Source organism: Pteropus medius, unplaced genomic scaffold (assembly GCF_902729225.1).
Source record: "Pteropus medius unplaced genomic scaffold, Ma_sr-lr_union100, whole genome shotgun sequence".
Lineage (NCBI taxonomy): Eukaryota > Metazoa > Chordata > Mammalia > Chiroptera > Pteropodidae > Pteropus > Pteropus medius.
Window position 1 is genome coordinate 30011398 of NW_024354875.1, and position 21767 is coordinate 30033164.

Here is a 21767-nt window from a genome sequence, read left to right on the forward strand (position 1 = left end):
TTTCTAATCCAAGGAAAGCTGCCTCGACTAGGGTGCTGGCCAAGGCCCTGCCCCTGTCTCTAATGCATCTTGTATGCTATGGCCATGATGCAGTGTAGATTCTTCAAAGACTCCCATGACTTTAGTGTAACATTCAGCCTTCATAATATTTTATAAAAGAGATCTGGGCCCTGCCTTCACATTAAGCTTATTTCTATCTCCCCATGACCCCTGCCCCTCCCCATCTTACTGAACAACTTGCAGTCACCCTCCCATGGGTCCTTGTCACCCCTCCCACCCACTTCTACCGCTCATCATGGGTCTCTGCATTTGTGCAGGCTATATTTTCTGCCTGGTAGATGCTTCTTCACCTACGTTGCCAGGCTCCATTCAATGTGTTCTTCAAGATTTAGTCATCTCACTCTGGTGAGTCTTACTTGACTCTACTCCCCACTCTCAAAAAAGTGCGCTTCATAAATGTACAGAGCTAGTGCTTCCCTCTGTTACAGCTCTTATCGCCATATATTGTTATTCTCTGTTCACTTGTCTATCTCCTCCACTGGAGACTGAACTCCTTGAGGGTCTTTCTACACCATGTGACAAGCACAGAGCCTGGCACAGAGGAGGAAGTCAATAGATGTTCACTGAGTGAATAAAGACATTAATGTATGAGTGACTCATAACTTTTAAGAAGTTTAAGTTATTTCTGAAGAGCAATAGACGAGTGTGTCAAAGAAATTTATTCATACAGTATATGAATAAATTTCTTATTTTAGAAATTTATTAATAAAGAATCTTATTTTGAACAAAAGCTAGAAAAGAATAATAAAATTACAGAAGAGACCATTTATCCAGCACAATCTATAGATCAGCCACTGTGTTAGATGTGTCTTATATTTAGTCTCTTTTACTTTTATTCTCACCATCCAGTGCAATAGAAACGTATTCTTAACCATTCCTAATTTACAGATGGGAATATGGATGAGATGAAACACAGCTTAATCCAGGCTTTGTGTAAGGGCATCTTCCACATGGGCAATTTGGGGCACTGCTATGGAAGTCCCAACATGCTCAGGGGGTCCTGGTCCAACTCCCTTACAGAGTCTTAGGTTCCTCTATCGGAAGGGACATCAGTGGTCATCAAGCCCAGGGTTTTTCAAACCTGGTAGTTTGAAAAACTACCAGGGGTCTGTGGGGAGTACTCAGGGGGCCACTTCAAAGGGTGAGGAGGAGGACAAGTGGGCAGAACTCAGGCTCCCTCTTCTCTCCTGCTCCCACTTAATCAGCACATAGTATATATACAATATAGTGGGATTCTGTATAAAATTTTGTTTTTCAGCTAAAAAGTTTTGAAAAACACCCTTGTTGTCCATTATAACTGATCTCTCCCCGACAACACTTCCATCCCACCCCAAACTCACTCAGTTCAGGAATTAGCAGACACAGAAGATATGACGTCTAGAGCCACTATAGCTATATATTCCCTTGGCCAGAAGTGAGCAGTGACCCCGTGGCACTTTCATACTGGACACTCAAGATGAGTGTCCTCCTGGCCTCATCTTCCCATTTCACTTTCTTTCATACTATTCTCAGGAACCAGAATTAAGGCATTCAGTAATGATGAAGTGGGTGTTGTGGGCTAGCCAGAGAACCAAGCCCCTTGAATAACTGAGCTTCCAAGTAAAAATGTCTTTCAAATTGCTATTAACCAACTTTTAAATATGCCTTATTTGTGAGACAAGCTTGTGATTGTCTTTCAAAAGGCAAACTGATAAAATTTTGGTGGAAAATGACAGCATTCCAGGCTCCAAACCAGAAGCTGTTGCTGGTCGAAAGTAGAAGGCCAGAGATGGGGGATGATATTAACAAACAGATTTTCTGATTACTAAAATTTCTCCTTAATTCATAATGAAGGAAGGGCTCTGTCACCTGCTGTTTTCAAGCATAAGAGAGACTTAGTCCTGTTTAATTAATTCCTTATAGACACAGGAGCCAGCTACAGTTTTGTTCTGTTGTTTTTTTTACCACTTTTTCGAATCTTAATTTTATTAGAGAATAGTCTAAAATTGATTACATGGTCATTTATATTCTTAGAGTACAATTTGTGCTCTACCTAAAATATTGAATCCACATATTTTCCATCTCTTCTTTCTTTCAAAAGTATAATTTATTTTAAATTCTAACATAAATGTTGGTCTTTAACTTATTGGTTGGTCTTTATTATTACTAATGAAAATTTATTTACCTGCCTCCACATATTGAGAGAAAATTGGAATATAAATTGATTAAAAGTCAGTGCATGCCATTTCCCTGGTCCAGGATCTATAAGACTCGCTGGAATATTCTGAGATTGGGCTGCCCATCAAAAGATATATATATCATCAATTTCACATGTGCCGAGACAGTTGCTTAGAGAAGGAATCTCATCTCCTATTAGATATGGTAGCTACAAGGATAGAACGTTAAGTACAATGTTTTTACAAGCATGTTTCTGATTATTTTAATGAAGCAGTGAAAATTTCAGGTCTCAGTTTTAGATTAGCTCTACCTCTCTCATCTCCCTTTGCATATGATGGCTTTTAGGCCAAAAACCATGATAAAGCAGCTCCCTTCAAAGGACGGAAAAGAAACCAGTACATGTGGGGGTGCACATTGCCACCTCTGCCTTGGGAAAACACCAAAGTTATTTCATTTCTGTTTAGCGAGAATTCTGAAAGGATATATAAACATACTGCTTTATTAGACCATAAACACAGACAAGCCACAGTGTTTGTTCCAATTTACAAACACTGAGACTTATAAAAGTGGCAGTTCTCTCTATACTTGCCAGCTGGAACATGACTTCTTAGAGTGATTTTCTCTGGGGAGGAATATAGCCATTAACCTCTGTTAAAATAAAGGCTATTCAGGGCCAAAGGCCTGGAAACTTTTTATTTGTAGGCAAAATTGCCAGAAAGGAAGTCCAGAGAGAGTGTTCCACTCCCCATGTACCCACACCCATCCTCCCAACCCTATTTCATTTCATTTCCTTCTAACTTCAGGGGTAATCTGCTGAAGATACTGAAATGGTCATTAGGGTTTAAAATGCAAGAGCTGATGATTACAGCCTACTTTGCTTGGTCGATTCTAATGCTGGTTCTAAAACCCTTTAGAGTCACTACTATATTGAAGGTGGAGAGACAAAAGGTACAATAGTGCGGTTCAGAGAGGCCATGGCCAACTCAGTGGGCCTCAGAGGGCTACATTGGTGACAGTTGATATTACAGCCCCCTCCCTTCCCACTTTCCAGACCCTTAATACCTCCTCCTCCTTGTGTGGGAACACGCCTTACACAGCTGCTTTGAGAAGAGACCACGGGAAAATCATTCTGTCTGCACTGAGGCCACTGTGGATTCTGTCTAGGCTGCGAAGCCACCAGGAATGGTGATGATTCAGAACACTGCAATTAACTACAAAGTGAGAGGTGGCATCGATTTTTAAAAGTACTTACCTTTGACTTCCTCAGCAATTCTCCATCTGTAGACTCTTCCTCACAGTTTCAGGGGTAGGAGACTGGAGCAGCTAAGCAGGGAGTTTCTCTAGCCAGACTACCCAGGTTTGAATCCCAGCTATGTCACTTCTTCATGGATGACTTCGAGCAAGTTATGACTGAACTCTCTGTGCCTTGCTGTTCCTCTCTATGAAATGGATAGAGTAAGTGTGCCTACCTGATGGGAGTTATCACAGAATTTTTAAACTATATATCAACCTATAAAATACTTATCTGCCCTGCCGCAGATTTCTAAGGTACTTGTAAATAAAGAGTAACCTGCCAAAGCAAGAAATGCTGTGTGGAAATTGAATCTTTTTAAGCTGGTTTCTGACTACACTCAAGCAAAAAGCCAGCAGAAATACTGGGGCTCAGGAGTGAGGATGGCCAGGTTCAACACAGAAGAGCAATAACTTAAAAGTGAGCAGGGCCCTCTCTGTTTTTTTGCAGCCAAAGTGCAACTTTTCCCCCAGATGAATCTGATTAAGTTAATGGTGTAAAGGAAAGCATCATTTCCTTCTGGGTTGTCCTTTTTATTTCTGCTTAGCCTCTAGGACACCTTGTACAGCTTGCGAGAACACTCTAAAAGTGAAACTGAATTTTGAGGAGGAGGCTGTGCCTGACATGGCATTAACCCTTCCTGTCAGAAGCCATTCTGAATTGTTTTAGAGCTGATGGAATAAGCTAACTGTGGATTCTTCCCCCACCCCAAACACACCCTTCTGTATATTCAGGATGTTCTGAATGTTTAGAGATCCTTTTGGATATGTAATAATAATTATATTAGAAAAATTAATATTTATTAAGAACTTGTTTGGTGCCCACCTTGAGCTAAGCACTGAAAAAGATTCTTATCATATTTAATGTTCTGTATATTGCCTCCAGGAAAGAATGGAAAGCTGGGAAGAAAAGCCATCCTAAAAAGCCATCCGGTTAGCAACGGACTAGGAAAGGGTTTATGTGTCTAGCTTTTCCAAGTGCTAGAAAGCTGTGTACTCCGACATTGAGCTGAGCACAGCTCAAACTTGTGGGAATACATCTAAATAGTTCATCAGTTTACAGTTTTTAAAAGTGGTAAAGTGAGAATAGACTTGTAGCAGAGATCAGTTAAAAATTCTAACCAAGACCTGATGGAAAGTCCATTTATTCAATTATTCAAGATAATACATACCAAGTGCCCGTTATGTGTCAAACACTGTTCTAGACCTAGAAATATAGCAATGAACCAAACAAATTTTCAACTCTCTTGGAGCTTACGTTCTAGGGGTGTTCACAGAAGTACACTGAAAAAATACGTGATGTCAGACAGTGATAAGCTCTAGGTCATAAATAAAGCTGTAAAGGGATAGTGACAAAGATGCTCTTTTAGGTAGGATAGCTTCTGAGGTGGTGATGTTTAAACAAGACCTGCTGGGGTTTACATGAAGGAGAATGCCCTATGGTTATTTAGCAAAAAGGAGTACCCGGCAGAGGCCAGAGCGAGTGCCAGGGCCCCGAAGCAGGATGGCATTTGGCCACTAAGCAAGAGTATAGTGAGTCAGGGGGTGACTTATAAGAGGGGAAATAAGAGCGGGAATCAGGAGTCAGATCATGCTGGTCAATAGCAATCTTCCCAGTGTTTGAGCCCCTCCTAGACTCAAGTCATTACCAAATTTTAAACATCACCCCTCCAAGGTAGGTTTAATTACTCCCTTTTAATGTTGCCTAAATTTACTCCACTGAATGGTAGAGGTCTCCTGGGATTCTAGAGCTTCCAAGATCATCAAGGGTGATGATCTCCCAAGCTGCTGAGCACTCTCTCTCTCTTTCCATCAATCAGAGCATATTCTTTGAGAAGAAATCTATTTTTAAATGCAATGAGATACTTACTATCAGCTTCATTATTTTTGAATATTTTCCTTAACCTATTCTTATACTTGGGCAAGGTTGGTACCTCAGCCTCAACATGCAACCTGCGATGGTCTTCTTTATTTCAAAAAGTGGTAAAAGTAAATTAGAACACAGCTGTATCAACAGGGAAAAATAAACAAATTTAGTAATAAATCTCTGGATTCCACTTTATAAAAGTCAGCTGTTTGGTCTATAACATTGAGTGTGATTTGTGTGGAAAAAAGCATGCAAGTATGAAGTTAGTTACTGAAGAGTTCTAAGGTTGTTTTGCAAATGAAATGAAGTCAAATAATTGTAAAGATATTTTACAATAAAAATAGAATTAAAAGACTGAAAAACATGCAACAAAAACTTTCTGATTTGTGTTAAAAAGGGAGACAATAGAAATTGAACTTAATTTCCTACACTTTTATTATCTTTAGTGAAAAGTGAGGAGATGAATAAGAATATGTCTTCATTTTATCTATAGATAGGCCTGTAAGTAGGACATGGTAAGATCAGTTTAAGATGAGAGTGACTCCCTTGATCTCAAGAAGAAGGAGCTGTCTTTTGAAGAGCATGCCCAGATTCCCTATTGAGTCTTGTCCTGCAAAGAAAGTAATGGATTCATTTTTTTTAAATCTGGCATCAGCCACCTCAGCACCTTCCCGATGATGTCCCAAGATATGCAGGAAAGTTTTCTGTTCCCTACTCGTTGGATTAGTTGCTAGGCCTGCTGTAACAAGGTACAACAGAATGAGTGGCTTAAATAACAGAATTTACTGTAGTATAGTTGGGGAGACTAGAAGTTTGAGATCAAAATGGTGACCAAGTTGATGTCATCTGTGGGCAACGAGGGAGAATCTGTTCCAGGCCTCTCTCCTAGCTTCTGGTGATTTGCTTATAGATGCATCACCCTCATCTCTGACTTCATTTTTACATGGCGTTCTTCCTATGTCCGTCTCCATTTCCAAACTTCCTCTTTTTATAAGGACACAGCCACATTGGGTTTAGACCCACCCTAATGACCTCATCTTAACTTGATTGTCTGAAAAGACTCTATTTCCAAATAAAGCCACATTCACAGACTCTAGGGTTTAGGACTTCAACACCTTCAGAAGTGCGGAAAGATACAAGTCTACCCAAAATACTGGTGTAGCTAGGTCTAATAAAAAGCTCTCTCCCTTTGCAGGATTCTCTTAGATTATGCCTAAGGAAACGAGCATCCTTATAGTAATCATCTCTTCCTTATGTAGTCCTAGTATTGTCAGCCTGAGCCCTCTTCGGGGGAGTGTGTGTGTGTGTGTGTGTGTGTGTGTGTGTGTGGTTTTGCTTGATTTCTGGCCAGCAAAATCTAACTATCTCTTTGCTAACAGGGCAAACTTAGAGTTTAACTATGCAAAAGGACTTCAGAAACTGGCAATCAAGCTGAGCAAAGCACTACAGAGCACAAAGAAAAAGTAAGTATGTGGATGAGGTAAGGCAAAATAATTCTAAAAAATAATAAAAAGTGACATGTTCAATTCTAGCTTCCTCTTATAAGTGTGGCAGGTACACGATGTCAAGCATGACTTCATGTGCTTGGGCAATTACTGTGTGCCACAAATTGTGTTAAATGCTCTTATAGACACTCCTGTTTAATCTTCATAACCCTTGTGAAGTCTTGTTATTGTCGCTTTTCTAGACAAGGCCTTGAAGCTTGGAGGGTTTAAGATATTTGCCACAATCACATAGATAATGAGTTGTAGAGATGGATTCATTCTCTGTTTTTATGCTTCCTAAATCCATATTCATAACAGACCTCAGTGGTGACAGTAAACTTGGGAAGCAGTGTTGTTAAGTTGTAAGATCTTGGAGTCAAAAAGTGTGAATCCTGCTTTATCTCAACTCTATGACCTTTAGCGAGTAACTTGGCCTCTCTGTGCCTCAGTTTTCATCATTGTTAAATGAAATAATGAAATGTGTTCCATCATGTGTATGTACGTGTGTGGGGGGAAGGGGTGTATGTTGAATGAGAAAATATATGTAAAGAGATTAGGATGTTGGGTGCAGAAAAAATGTTTTGTTCACATTTTCCTCAATACATTTCAAATGAAGTCAATTCTTTCTTGGAGGAGAGAGAAGAAAGATATTGGTGTTCTAAAAATGGTCCCTTAGTAATAATTTGTTATGAAGAGTCTTGAGTAATGCTTGCAGATGACACCTTGAACTGACAGTGCCATCGCAAAGGCCTCTTTGATGATAAAAGAGAAAGGGACAAGAGAAAGGAAGTCTTTGGGAACTCCAATTGCTATTCTTCCTTAGGCTTTGTCTGTAGTAGCAAATATTGACTTTGAAATTGCTCTGACTTTTAGCTTGATTTTTAGGATAGTATTTTACTAGACTACAAAGGAGCCAGTAGAGCACAGTGGTTGAGCATAGATCGACTTTATTTAGACTGCCAGGTTTAAATTCTAGCTCTACCACTTACCATGTAGGTGTATTAGGACAATTTATCTTTCCTCTCATTGTCTATTTAAAATGGAAATAAAACCTATCTTATATAATTGCTGTGAGGATTAAATGAGATAATAAAAGAAGTGTGTTTACTACCTGGGAGAGAGCCAAAGCCCCATAAGTGTTCATTATAATTTTGATTATAATTACCTCCCAAAGAATAAGAGATGTAAGGGTGTAGGGGGTGTGTGTTGTGTTGCAACCTTAGCATTCAGCATGGTGCTCCCAGAGAGTTGGCATGTCCAGAATGTTTGGTTATCTAGGGTTAGCACAACAGTTAATAATAAAACATTAATTAAACTTTTATCTAGACCAAAATCTGTTTCAGATACTTATGTAATAATTAAGCGAGGGTCAGAAACATCAAGTGCTCCTTCCAAGGTCACGCAGAAAACAAAGGGTAGGATGTGGATTCAGACACAGACCTCTTGGATGCCAGCGCTCTCAGCTTCCTGCTCAGTTGCCCAGCTCCTCTGAGGGACAAATGCCAGGCTCTGCTTCATCTTCGAAAAACAATCTTAATCAAGTTTTAATTTATATGCAATAATACACCCATTTAATGCATATGGTTTGGTCGATTTTAACATATGTATACACCATGTAACTACTACCAAAATCAACACAGAGACATTTTTATCACGTAAGATTTCTCATGCCTGTTTGCAGGCCTTCCTCCACACAGTTACAAGAAACCATTGATCTGATTCCTGTCAATACATAGATTTGTTTAGTCTTTTCTGGAATTTTCTATAATTGGAATCATACAGTAGGTACTCTCTGGTGCCTGGTTTTGTACCTGGCTTTGGATACACAAAAAAACCTGGCATCCTTTGGTCTAAATCTCCCATTCTCTGACTGCAAGTTACAACCGAAGTCATTTGGAGGCAAAACCTCTGCATCATCCTGATTTCAGTAGGGGCACCAATCTGTCCCTCCTCCTCCATCAAAGTCTGCATAGGCCTCTGTCCCTGGGGTTACTGATGCAATTAGGCTTATTGTTCTAACTTTTGAGGGCTGCTGTGAGCTATACCCCTTCCATGGGAGAAAACAGCATCACACTTCCTAATCCTCCTTCTGTGCTGCTGGGGACAGGGCAGTGCCATCCTTTTGTTAAATTGAGATAGTGCTCACAAGACCATAAAATATCTGAGCCGTTGTCTTAAAAGCCAGCAAGGAATGAGAACTAGACCTCAACCCCAGAGCAGGATACTGATGTGACAAAGGATGTGACAAAGGCTCTTGAATCCCCTGTCACTTAACTTCTCGGAATCTCAGTTTATTATCTGTGAGATCAGGATCCTGAAAAGGTTGTCTTTAAGGGACTTCTGCCTCTAGCGAGTTGTCTCCTGACTCTTCTAAATGCCTTTATACCCTTGGCTATTTCTCTAACTTTCTACAGACAAGAATTGGAAAATGAAAATCAAAATTAAAAAATGAATGATAAAAAGCAATTTCTTTAATGACTGTAGTGCAAATAAATACATTGACAGCATTTAATCAGAGCGATGCTTTCTTTCATACTTTACTGGGAAAATAACACATTCTTGTGTCTCCTTGTTTTTGCCTCCAGCTGTGTCGTCAGTGCCTGGGCCTGGATCTCGGAGGGCATGAAATCTGCAGCAGACCTGCATCAGTGAGTGCTCCTGCCCCAGCCTTGTTCCAACTCCAAAGGGAGTTTTAAATATTTAAAGTGGGTGCACTACAAATATTCCACTTCAAACTTGCCCTGAATAGATATGCTGTAACACACTATCTTATTTTCCCAGAAAACAGTTTAGAAAGTAGATACAAATTCTAATGATATATTTGTGCGTTTTTTTATGTTCAATTTCCAGAAAACTTGGCAAAGCAATTGAGTTGGAAGCAGTAAAACCAACGCATCAAGTCCTGAGTGTACATGAGAAGAAGAGAAAATCAGTGAGTCAAAAATTTTCTTTTCTCTCCTGTTTAAGCAAGATTTCTGTCTTTGGACCAAGAAGTAAAAGATGATCTAAAAATGATACTACATTTCAGAAATTTATCATAAAAATAAAAACAAACCCCAAAATTTGTACAAAGATGTACAAAGATGTTTGTTAAAGCAAACAAATGTACAAAGATGTTTGTTAAAGCATTGTTTGTGGTAATGAAAGACTGTAAAATACTTCATCACCCCCCAAAAAATTATGACAAATTCAAGCAACAGAATACTATGCAACCATTAAAGGTCTTATTGAAGAAGAATTTAATTACACGGGAATGTTCTTCACTATATAGAGTTAAAAAACAGGATTTAAAAAATCTAACGATATGGCCTCAGTTTTGTAAAATAAATGTGTACCTACGCATAGAAAAAACATGGAAGAACTTCCCCAGAATGTTAATAAGAATTATCTCTAGATAGTGGGATTAGAGATTATTTTAATTGTTTTGTACTTTTTTTGTATTTCCATTGTTTTTGAATGAATAGATATTCCTCGGGTAAATCGAAAAATTATAAACACGTATTTTAAAAAGAAATGCTTTTCTGTGCTTATCAGCTTGGGATTAAGTAAAGGCAATAATAGGTATGATCTTCAAAGAGGCTTCAAACTGAAGAAAAATAACTAAATAATTCTTGCAGAGGCAGCTGATCTTCTTAAATAGCATATTCTCTAGTCGTTTTGTGTGTCTTTTCTGCCAGAACAGTTTCATTAGTGTTCATTTTTCTTGTGTGTCATACAGTCATTTAGATCTTTAAAATATATTTTCAGGCAACATAAAGGAGTGTTTAATTAGTGTTGCTTAACTCTGATGGGAGTTGGGTCATGGCCACTATTTCAAGGTCAGGTGCAGGTAAGAAGTTCTGAAGCAGTAATAGTTGGTCTTTGTGAAGGGAAGGGGCCGGGGCTAAGAGGAGGGTCAAGTGACCACAGCCAGATAAAATAGGTGATAAAAAGAGTAAGTGAGTAGAATGAGGGGATCTGTAAAAGCCCTGCTGGATGAAAAATTATACCAAAAACATTTTTTTATTCAAACTCATTAAACTGAGTCAGGAAATATAATTGTTGTTTGTGGGAACATACGTATGTTTTTACCAGAATAGATGTTCTACTCATGGCTAGGGTGATGGGGGAAATTTACAGTTCTGACTAGAAAACAATATAATTATCTGCCTTTGCAAACCAACTTAATAAAAACCAAACACAAATCTATATTTCATTAACTAATAAATATTTTCATACCACATTATAATCTGAAAATTACTAGCATTTTTTTAGTACTTACCATATGTTAGTCACAGTGTTATGATCATTATCACAGTGCCTTAGATAATTAATGTCATTATCCCCCCAAACTGCTGTTCCAGTTCATAATCTTCTCTTCAGCATTACCCCTCCCTGCTGCATCCCTACCATCCTAGCCAGTCTTACACAAAAGATAAAAGATCAGAATCTTTCTCAAAGTAATGAACTAGTTCCACATTTCAGACACATACATAGAGTAAAAAAATGGCATGGAGAGTATAACATTATTTTCATTGTATTTGTTAGAATAAAGCATGTATTCCAAATTTAATCAGCTGGAAAAAATAAAAGTGTAGTGTTGCTGGATCTCAGGGTGGCTGAATAATGGCTGATCTGTGGGTCTGGCAAAAAGCTCAATGGTCCAGTCAGAAAGGTTCTGCCAGAATTTAAGTCTGACCTCCTGAGGTGGTGGAGGGGGGGTGCCTAGATTCAGTTTCATTATTACTATTAGTGTCCCATTAGCTGTTTAAAGTTAAAAAAAAAAGTCAATTCTGATTAAGAATTCAGTCTCTTTGAAATTAAAACAGTATTCACTTCAGGGGCAATGAGACAGTAAAAATAGCACTGTTACTGATTCTATTGTGTTAAAATTTGGGGTGCATGGAATGATGCTGAAGAGAAAATGATGGGACCGGAAGTGATACCAAACTATGTAAGATCCTTCACATAGATTGCACATATTTATGTTGTTTTTACATAGTTATATGTGAGAAATAATTATTGTACCAAATGCATTCAGGCTAAATTCCGTTAAGAGATTCTTAATAAGAGGAAAAGATAGTTTGGCTACTTTTCTCAGGAAATATATCCACTACAGGATTTTGAAATTTCTATGAATCGTGAGAGTAATTGTGCTACAATTAATAAGCCAGAACCGTGACTCAACAAGAAGACAGAAAATATTTTTTTCTTTTTTTCTCTTCAACAGCTTGATAACGAAGTTGAAAAGACAGCAAATCTTTTTATTAGCAACTGGAATCAACAAATGAAGGCAAGTAACACAAATATCTTTTGTATAAACTCAGTTTTTAGGATTGGAATCTTTTGCTTTTGCACAAATATAATAAAGTGTTTTGGTATTAGTTTTTCTTAGTGCTAAATAAAGATAAAAATGCTTCCTCATGTGAGTTATTATAGCTTTTAACTCAACCAATGGAAGAGCAGGGCTCCAAATATGGTTATTATTTATGGCCAAAACTTATTGTGTGCCAAGTGCTGTAAACTATATATTTAATCATCACGACAATCCAATGTGATATGTAACATTGCATTGTCCCATTTTAAAGATAGGTAGGGAAATTAAGACATGTGAGGTAAATAATTTGTCTAAGGTTATAAAACTGGCTAACAGTTGAACCAAGAAGTGTTACTAGTCATTAGGCTCCAGGATCACTGCTCTTAACAATTACACTATGTTGACTGCCTCTCTGTATAATTTATAACTTAGGGCAAGTGACAAATACTATCTGAGTTTTGGTCTCATCATTTGTAGAAGGGTGTTTGTGATCTCTGTCTCATTAGTGAGAGAGCAAAGTGAGGGGTAGGTAGAGATAGGTAAAGGGAATATATATGCATATATTGATTCCATACATATGTACAGTTCACTTCTTGTGTACCACAGTGCACTAAGATGTGGTTCTTGTTCCTAAGTAATTTTAAATTTAGTTGACAGACAACATGTGTGCAGGAGAATGTGCATGAATTCTAAGGAGAGGAATTACAATCTGGTGTGAATTTAGAACATATCACTAGAGGTTCTTAAGCAGAGAGAACAACAGATAGAACTTATATATATATATATATATATATATATATATATATATATATATATATATATATATATATATATATACAGAAGATTATTCTAGAACAATCCAGTTGAGGAGGAATTCTTTTTGAGTAGAAAGGATTAGAGAGGGAATCTACCGAGAAAACCCAAGGATTTTCTTTGAGAGGATGTGTGCTCCAAGAGTTGAAATTCTCCTTTTCCATCTCCAAAGTGTCAGTCCCCAAAGAGAACTTCCCTAGGTAGACAGCCAATAATGCCAAATAACCAGAGATGCCCTCAGAAAGAGGCGACCCCATTTCAATCCTCAGTGTTACTGCTGAAGCTTCTGATAAAACCAAAGACTTCCTGGGATCAGTGACATTAATATGAAATGTTCAAGATAAATGAATTTCTATACCCACAATAGAAAGTATGGGCATACATTGATGAAAGTATGCCCATGAGAAGCACATTTATAATAAATATTTCAAAGTCTTACAAACAGTATCCAGTCATTTGTTTTTAGTTTTGCTCTTGATTTTTATAAGCTTTCTTAAACAGAATTTGTTTTAAAAAATCCATTCTCTAAATATTCAGCTTTTACAGGAAATTCAATATAATGGAACAAAAGAGAGAAACCATGCTCGGCAGCTCCAATTGCTTTCAAGAACAAAAAGCATCTTTTATTATTTCCCAGTTCCACCAACTAATTTTTTCAAATAAAATGATTTTATTTTCTATGAAGAGTGACAGAAAAATTAGAAAACATAACATTCTTGACTATGATAATTGTCTCCCCAATTACAATTCAAGGGATTCAGCATGTCAATAACGAAGTGCGGTCTGTTTTGGAGGCACGTAAAGCCTTAAAGGACCAAAGTTCATGTCTCATTCCCTCGTTTATCTGTGGGCATGTGACCAACTGAAGGTAGAGAAAGAGAGTCTAGTTGCTTCTTGTTCCTGGAATTCCTTATTGTTGAGTCTTCATTTTTTAGAGACATTCAGAAGGCTTTGCCTCCAATTTCTAAGTAAAAAGAGACCTAAGCTTTTCATTTTTTCTGGTTTTACAGATCTTGCAACCTTGACGTAAAAATATCCAATAGTATTTTAATCAACCCAGTTTCGGAAAAAGGCTCAATCCAACTCAAACCGAATTCTGTTTATTTTATCTCCGGAGCATCATCTCCTACCAAATTGGAACTGGGTAGAATAGGAAATGATCGCCTGAATCATAATCCACTCCAAGGTTTGAGGCATCAACAGAGTAGGGAGACTTTGAATGCTTCTTTCATCCCAACTACCCCCACCCCCACCCCTTTTCACAAATGCAGGTCATGTCACAAGATGCCAGGCAAATGCTCAGCTCTCAATCCTGGGCATCAGGGAATAAATTTCCCCTTTGCCATAAGTTTTAAGAGAGCATCCTAAAACAACTTCAGCTGTGGCTCAGGTTGATTTAAAAGAATGATGCAGGCAGTCTTCCATGTTTTTTTTTTTTTTTTTTTTTTTTTTGTAAAGCCATTTCCATTCATTATGTTAGTTAGCTAGGATAATGTTTTGGAAGCTTGCAGGCCTTCAGTGATTTAGAAAAATGTGTAACTCTCTTGAGTGTACCAACTACAATGAAAAAATATACAGTGGTTCTCAGGGCAAAATGTTAGCCATCATGATATTTTAGGCAGATTTTGAGATGAGGGCAGAAACGAAGAACTAAAAACACACTATCATTCAAGCTAGCACATGAACATTAAATTGTTCAAGAACAGAAGAGTTTTTCTCTTGATGTTATTTCCTGCTCCTTTTTTGCTTTTTTATATATTTTTTGACTCTAGGCCAAAAAGAAATTAATGGTGAATACCAAGAAGCATGAAGCACTTTACCATCTTGTAGAAAGCTCCAAGCAAACCGTGACTGAGAGGGAGAAGCAAAAGGTAACCTGTCATGGCCGGTTGGATGCATATGGCTTAGAGACGGATGGAATTCCTGCCTTTAGCTACAAATATGATAGAAATGGCTGATTCCCACTCTGTGTAGGGTCTGAGCAGATCTGTAGTGTGGCCGAGGATAAGAAGGGATTCTAAATCATTCCTGGTACACATGTACTTATAAAAGATATTTATTGACAGATGACAAATTAGACCAGTGGTGTCAACATTTTTGATGGGGGACCCTATTAAGCATCTCTCAGCTCACACCTCAAAGAAGTAAAAAATATATACACACATTTATTATATATAATGTACTTCACTTATGTTGGATATAATATGTAGTACTTTATCTATTATACTGATATGTTATAACATTATAAAACATAAAAAAGTAGAATGGCTTGAAGGATGAGATAAAGATGAACTAAGATTTTAAATGATTAGCTAATCATCATATCTTTACATAATCATTAAGTGATAATTCCAGGCAAAATATATACTTGGGGCAAGGTTCAGCTTTAAACATAGTAAATATAAATTCATATTTCTCATAGTCCTCTTGATAATTTAAACATTTTTTTGGTCACCATCTTGTCGGGTGTCACTAGATCATCCCAATTTTTGCCTTTTCATGTGGGTGCTGACACGCTCGTAACCAGGAGCAGGAGACAGCATCAGCTCAAACCTTTCCTGTGGCTTCCTTATGCTTACATTGTTAGTCTTAACATAAAACTACAGGTTCTTGGCAGAGATCTTTTTAAGAGGTTTGTGCACTTTGTGTGTAGTAACCTCGTTAAATCTAGATAATAAATCTGTACGTATGCATGACCCAGACACATGCCAATGGCCTCATGTCCCAGGATGTTGAAAGTGAAGACTTTATGTTAGCTTATTATGTTGTGAAGTTCCCACTCATCCTCCAAGACACTTTAGAATCCACAACTGTCCATGTGTGGGCACAACATAATATTAGATAAGAGATAGCTTTAGGCAAAAATGAACACAAATAATATTGGAGTACAGGCAGAAAATATATGATTATCTTGTATACCTCATGTGGTATATGCTACAGATTGGAAACCTTTGAAATCATCAATATCTCCTTCAAAAGATGGAGTCCCCTTAAGGAAATGCAGGCAGCACCACTGCAACCGAAAATAGTCTTAAAAGAAAAAGAAAATTGTCATTGCAAGTAATGCCATCATTTCATTTGAAGAAACCATTAGTTGAATAGCTTAAATTCATTATTAGCAAGATTTCACAAAGTTCTTATTTCTTCACATGCCAATCTTCAAAGTTTGAAATGATCATAATAAGAGTTCAATAATGAGACAGCTTCCAAGGAGGCAAAATCACAGTATGTTAAAATGCGAAGCACCAGGAACTGTCACAGGCATTTGAAGCCCACATTAGAAGCTATTCTTTATGGTTGTCAAGCAAAAAGGAAAAAAAGAGCATGGGCAGCTAAGTGTGAATTTCCTCTTCCTTCCCTCGTTAACAGCTTCCCTGGAAGGTCAAAGTCTATGGTCCTTCCCTCCCTTCCTCCTGCCAGTCCTGTAACCATAGTCCTTGGCTGTCATTATACCACAGACCCCTACCATCTTCATTGCTTTATCTGCTAGTCTTTTTTTTTTTTTCCAGTCTTTAGAGCTACACACTTAAGGCAGTATTCATTTTCACATCTTACACAGAATTGCCCATGGTGTCCAGCCTGAGCTGAGCTGATTCTGTGGTGCTCAACAGTTCTTCCTTTTTTCCTGCTCAGCAGTCCTTGTTCTCACCAGAAGTTGATCTAAATCTCCATTCTCCTCGCACTTCCATCCTCACTACCCACTCTCAGCAGACTATCATGCCTTCTCTCTCACAGAAGAAATAGAAGTCAACACAGCCACCTTCCTACTAAAGTCATGTGTGCAATGGGGCACCATACCATCCTGCCTCTCAGAGATGTTTCTCTTGATTATTCCTCTTTCCTGTGTCTCAAACATAACCCTCCCCAGTAGTTTCTTTTCATCAGCCTTCTCAACTCCCCACATCTTGGGAGAGTAGGGAGAGTCAGGGAGAAGCTTTCCATGGCCTTATTCTTCTCCAGATATTATTGTCGCTCCTTACTTTTACAATAAGATTTGTTGAAAGGGTTGTCTGTGCTCTGTCTCCACTACCTCGCCTCCTGTTCACTCCTTAAACCTCCCCAATCAAGCTTTCCCCACCATTCTACTAAGAGTGCTTTTGCCATGGAAAATGATGTCTTCCTCATTAAAGCCAACAGGTACTATCCAGTTCTTACCTTATTTAACTTCTCAGAAGCATTAAGCCTTGTTGACATCCTCCTTCCAGAAATGATCTCTTCTTTAAAATTCAGCAACATCTTACTCTTTTGGTTTTCCCTCCTCGCAATTTTTTCTTAAATTCCTTTGTGGACTTCTCTCCTTTGGCCTGATCTTTCCCATGTTGCTCTTCCTAATGATTTCCCTCCTGGGCCTTACTCTGTTTCATTCAGCATGGTATCTTCCAGTGTCCTGCACAGTACTCTCAGCATCAGGTACTCAATAAATAATTGGCTCTCAAATATGCCTCAAAGCATCAACTAGCATATTTATGCTGACAATGCACAAATTTATATCTCCAGCCCACACCAGTCTCCATACTGCTTTCTGCACATCAAACTCAATATCCGAAATTGGAACTATCACTTCTATCTACCCAAAATATTCCTTATCCTTATGTTTTCTATATCTTTGAATAACACCATCCACCATATCCTCCCAATTTTAATTGCTAAACCAAATACCTTTTGAATGTACCTACTTTTTGAATGTATTCACCTCCACTGCCATTACTCTCTCCCAGGCCACCATCATCATTGCTTAGATTACTGTAACTGACAAATCAGTCTCTTGACTTTCAATGTTGCTTCTTCTTATCTATTCCCCATACACGAGCCTCCTCAAATCTGAACATTCTGTTCTCCTTTTAAACGCCTTCAAAGGCTTCCCAGTGACCTCAGAATGAGTACGAGCTCCTTTACATGGCCCTTTAGACTCTCCCACACTTGACTTTTCTCTAATTTTCAGCATCACCTTTTGCTATTCTTTCTCTCAAACTGTGTGCTCCAACCTCAAAAAAAACAAAACAAAACTGTATACCTTGCTATGTGTACCAACTCTTACTTTCATTTTAGGTTTATTCGCACACGATTATTCCTATAAGCACCCACTATATGCCAAGTCTCAGCTTAAATGTCATTTTAATTCCAAGGCTCGTTTAAGTGCCTCTCTTATGCCTCAGTGATACCTAAATACTTATATCATCCCGAGATCTATCACACACAGGATAGTAATGGCCTGTGTGGGTCCCTGACTAGAGAAGAAGCCTATCTAGTTCCATTTTCTTTCCCCAGAGCCTAGTACCTGACACACTGTGGCATTCAGTAAATGATGAATGAGTGAGATGTTTGTTCCAAGAGAAAGAAAAGAGGAAAGAAAAAGTATACAATCTTTGACAAATTTTAGTAACGTTTTCTGAGAGGTTCCTTAAATAAAAGAGTCTACATTCTTCTTTTATATTGATTTGGGGTTATTTGCTGTAAATTTGCTGAGCAGAAATTTCTAGTCAATAGCTATATAGGCTGATGAATATGAGTAGTCATCTCAAAAGTGATTTTATTCTCATTGTTGGGAGTCTGGCATTCTCAACCAGAATTTAAGGACAATGATTTAGCAACATATAGCCATGGCACACTTTCTGCCCTTTCATTATATTGTTATCAGATTAAAATTCACAAGCTCATGTTTCTATAGATAAATGTGGCCCATTACACTTGATATACAAAACTAAATGTGTCCTGTATAAGTCGTTCATCAGAGCCGAGAGACAGTTGAATGGCTACCATATCAATTGGAATGATAAAGTGAGTGGTGTTAATATTCAGAATTTTAGATGAATGTTCTTTATTACTGAAACGTTAGTCATAATGTCCTTAACCATAAAAAGGGTCATTCTTAAAAGCTTTGTCTCTGTCCTTGAAGCTCTAAACTGCTTACGCTGGAGGAATCCTCGGTGTTCCTTCATTTTTGGTTTGAGGACCATTTACAGCAGAATCATCTGAGGAAGTAGTGAAAATTCAGATTTCCAATTCCCACTACAGAACTATTGAATCAATATTGCTACTTGTGGAATGCTGAAAATCTTCCATTTTACAAGCACCCCTGGTCATTCGTAGGCATATTAAAGTTTGAGACTCATTCACATAATTCAACTTCTTCCTTCCTCAGAGATGTGAAATTACTTTTCTGAGCATTTTGAGAATCAATTTTGGCTTCCCTGGTCTGAAGAGTTTTGTATTACTTTGATTTTCCAGAAGATTCCACAGTCAGAATGGCCAATTTTGGTGATTGGCAAGAGGAGGCTCTTTGTGAAGGAGCGTATCATTGGGGAGCAGGATAGAAAGAAAGCATCTGTCAAGCTGTCCATAACTTGGAGTGAACACCAGCATACATCTCACTCGGACTCTTCACTAGTAACAGCGATTCTAATCTTTGAGGGCTGTACCAGGTGTCAGTCAGTGTGCCACATGCCTTACTCACATCACCTGTTTGAATCCTCAAAGCAACCCAGTGAAGTGGGAGCATCACTATTTGCATCACAGAGATGAGAAAACTGGCTTCTGAAGTTTAAGTAATTCACCCGCAGTCAGAACAAGGACTCTAATCCTCAAGTTTGATTTTTAAAGTTATACCGCAAAATTTATATAGTGAAAGCGAAGTAAGGTTGTTGGACAGGATGATAGCCAGGCCTAATTCTAGCTCTAAAAGTTACATAATTGCACAAATCTCTAACTGTCCTGGTAAGAAATTCCATAGCCTAATATTTACCAAATAAGACTATAGGAATCATTAGTAGATTACAGTCTTGAGTTGAAGGTTCCTGATCTGTGCTTGCTTCTTCTCACCTGTCCTTTGACCTCTTCTTTGATTTGATGAAATGGGCATGTCACATCATTTTTAAGGACCTCTATTTCCTCATAGAAAAAAAATTGAAAGAATTATACTAAAAGGCCCTTAGGTTTCCTTTCAGTTCTGATATTCTTTTTTCTGAGAAAGATCTTTGACTTTGTCATCTGTAGCTACTCTTTATGATTTTAGCTGGGAGATGAGAAAGATATCATTGAGATGCATATAATTTTTTATATGGAATTACAAAGGGCTTTTATAAATACGTTAATGAATACGTGACACTGATGTTTTACTTTAGCTCCTCAATAAACTGAAAAAATCGACTGAGAAATTGTCAAAAGAAGATGAAAATTACTACCAAAAAAACATGGCCGGCTGTTCTACCAGACTGAAATGGGAAAACATGCTAGAAAACAGCTACCAGGTAATCAAGCAGTCCCTTTTTTTTTTTTTCCATGGAGCTTTGTGTGGCCTTGAAAATGGAGATTGGATCTATAGTTACATGACCTGATGATCTCTGTCCTTTGCTATGACCCTCACTCCTACTGTGACTTTAGACAAACCCCATTACTTCTCATTGTTTCAACTTTTCCATGGATACAGTAACCAGTGAATATCTATTGAATGTCGCTGGCCAGAATTTCTGCTCCTAAATTCTCAATGGACAAGATAGCACTCAGCTAATTTCAAAAATAGCCAAAGTGAAGTGTAAATTAAGGCTTGAATATTAGGTACTCAGAAATGAATTTTAGGCCTGAGACCTAATTCAAATTGTGTTCACTTATAGAATTCCTTCGCATGTCAGGCATTGTGTTGGGCACTGGAGATATATAGCAATGAATAAATACAATCTAACTCTTGGGATGTGTACAGTTTAGCAACAAAGAAGACATATAGAGGAAGAATTGTGGCAAATCGTCCAATAAAAATCAAGAGGTATGAAAAAGCAAATCACAAAACAGAAAATCAAATCACTAATAACACATGAAAAGATGCTCACTTACATGGCAAAAATTTTAAAGTGATTATATCAAATGTTGCTAAATAAAAATTGTTGGCAAACTAAAATTCTTGTACCCCTCTAGTGAGAATAATTTGATGTTATATAATAAAACTGAAATATGTATGTACTCATAACACAACAGTTCCTCTTTTAGTCATAATCCTAAAGGAAAAATTATAACTGTATACCAAGGGTGATGTATAAAAATATTTATTGCAGAATTGTTTAGAATTGCATTGTGAGAAAAAATTGGACACAATCTTCATTTCTGTTAATAGAGGAATTACTCTTAAAATTTTATCTAATGTAGAAAAAGGATGCCTGTCAAGTCATTCTTGCTTCACCCTAGCATTAATGATTCCCTTTGTATTGTGTTGGCTTATATATATTCAGTTAATACAACTGAATATATTCGCATATTACACTGTACATTCTACATCTTCTGTTGTTTACAAACTCAGGAGTAAAATCATATTCATAAAAGACATAATAAAAGCGGGCTGAATTAAAGGAGAATTTTTATGTATTCCCCATCATTCTTCCGTAAAAGTGGAATATAAGAATTCGTTTTAGGATCCTATGCAGTGTCCTCTTACCCCTTCTTACTCTTCCAGTTGAATTTACAAATTCTTTCAAAGAGTAGTTACCGATCTCCGTTCAAGGCAGTTTACTAGATACTGTGAGAAATATTACAAAGTCTCAAGTGTTGGTATTAAGTAATGAAACCAATTCCACAAACCACATGTTACAATTCGCTTATTACTTCATAATCATCCTATGTGAAAGCCACATGTCCTACCTTCCAAGAAAAGATAATTCAGTTGTTAGAAATAACCTATGTTTCAAAAAGTAATAGTGACACTACCAAGAATTACCAAGAATCAAATGTTTGGTACTGACAGTACTTACTCGAGGAATTATTTTAGAAAACCCTTTGCAAAACGTGTCAAAAGCCTTTAAAATGTTCACTTTCT

The 21767-nt window shown here is 37.6% G+C and overlaps 1 protein-coding gene across 5 annotated transcripts in view; it reads left to right on the top strand.

The window, feature by feature from the left end:
• The window catches only part of NOSTRIN (nitric oxide synthase trafficking), a 55548-nt gene that overhangs the window by 10748 nt on the left and 23033 nt on the right, over window positions 1-21767 (top strand). For all 5 annotated transcript variants that reach the window (XM_039855340.1, XM_039855337.1, XM_039855336.1 and 2 more), the window contains 6 exons: window positions 6754-6837; window positions 9444-9506; window positions 9709-9790; window positions 12068-12130; window positions 14740-14838; window positions 20089-20214. In XM_039855340.1, the coding sequence (XP_039711274.1) occupies window positions 6754-6837; window positions 9444-9506; window positions 9709-9790; window positions 12068-12130; window positions 14740-14838; window positions 20089-20214 (517 nt within the window). The remainder of the gene's footprint in view (window positions 1-6753; window positions 6838-9443; window positions 9507-9708; window positions 9791-12067; window positions 12131-14739; window positions 14839-20088; window positions 20215-21767) is intronic.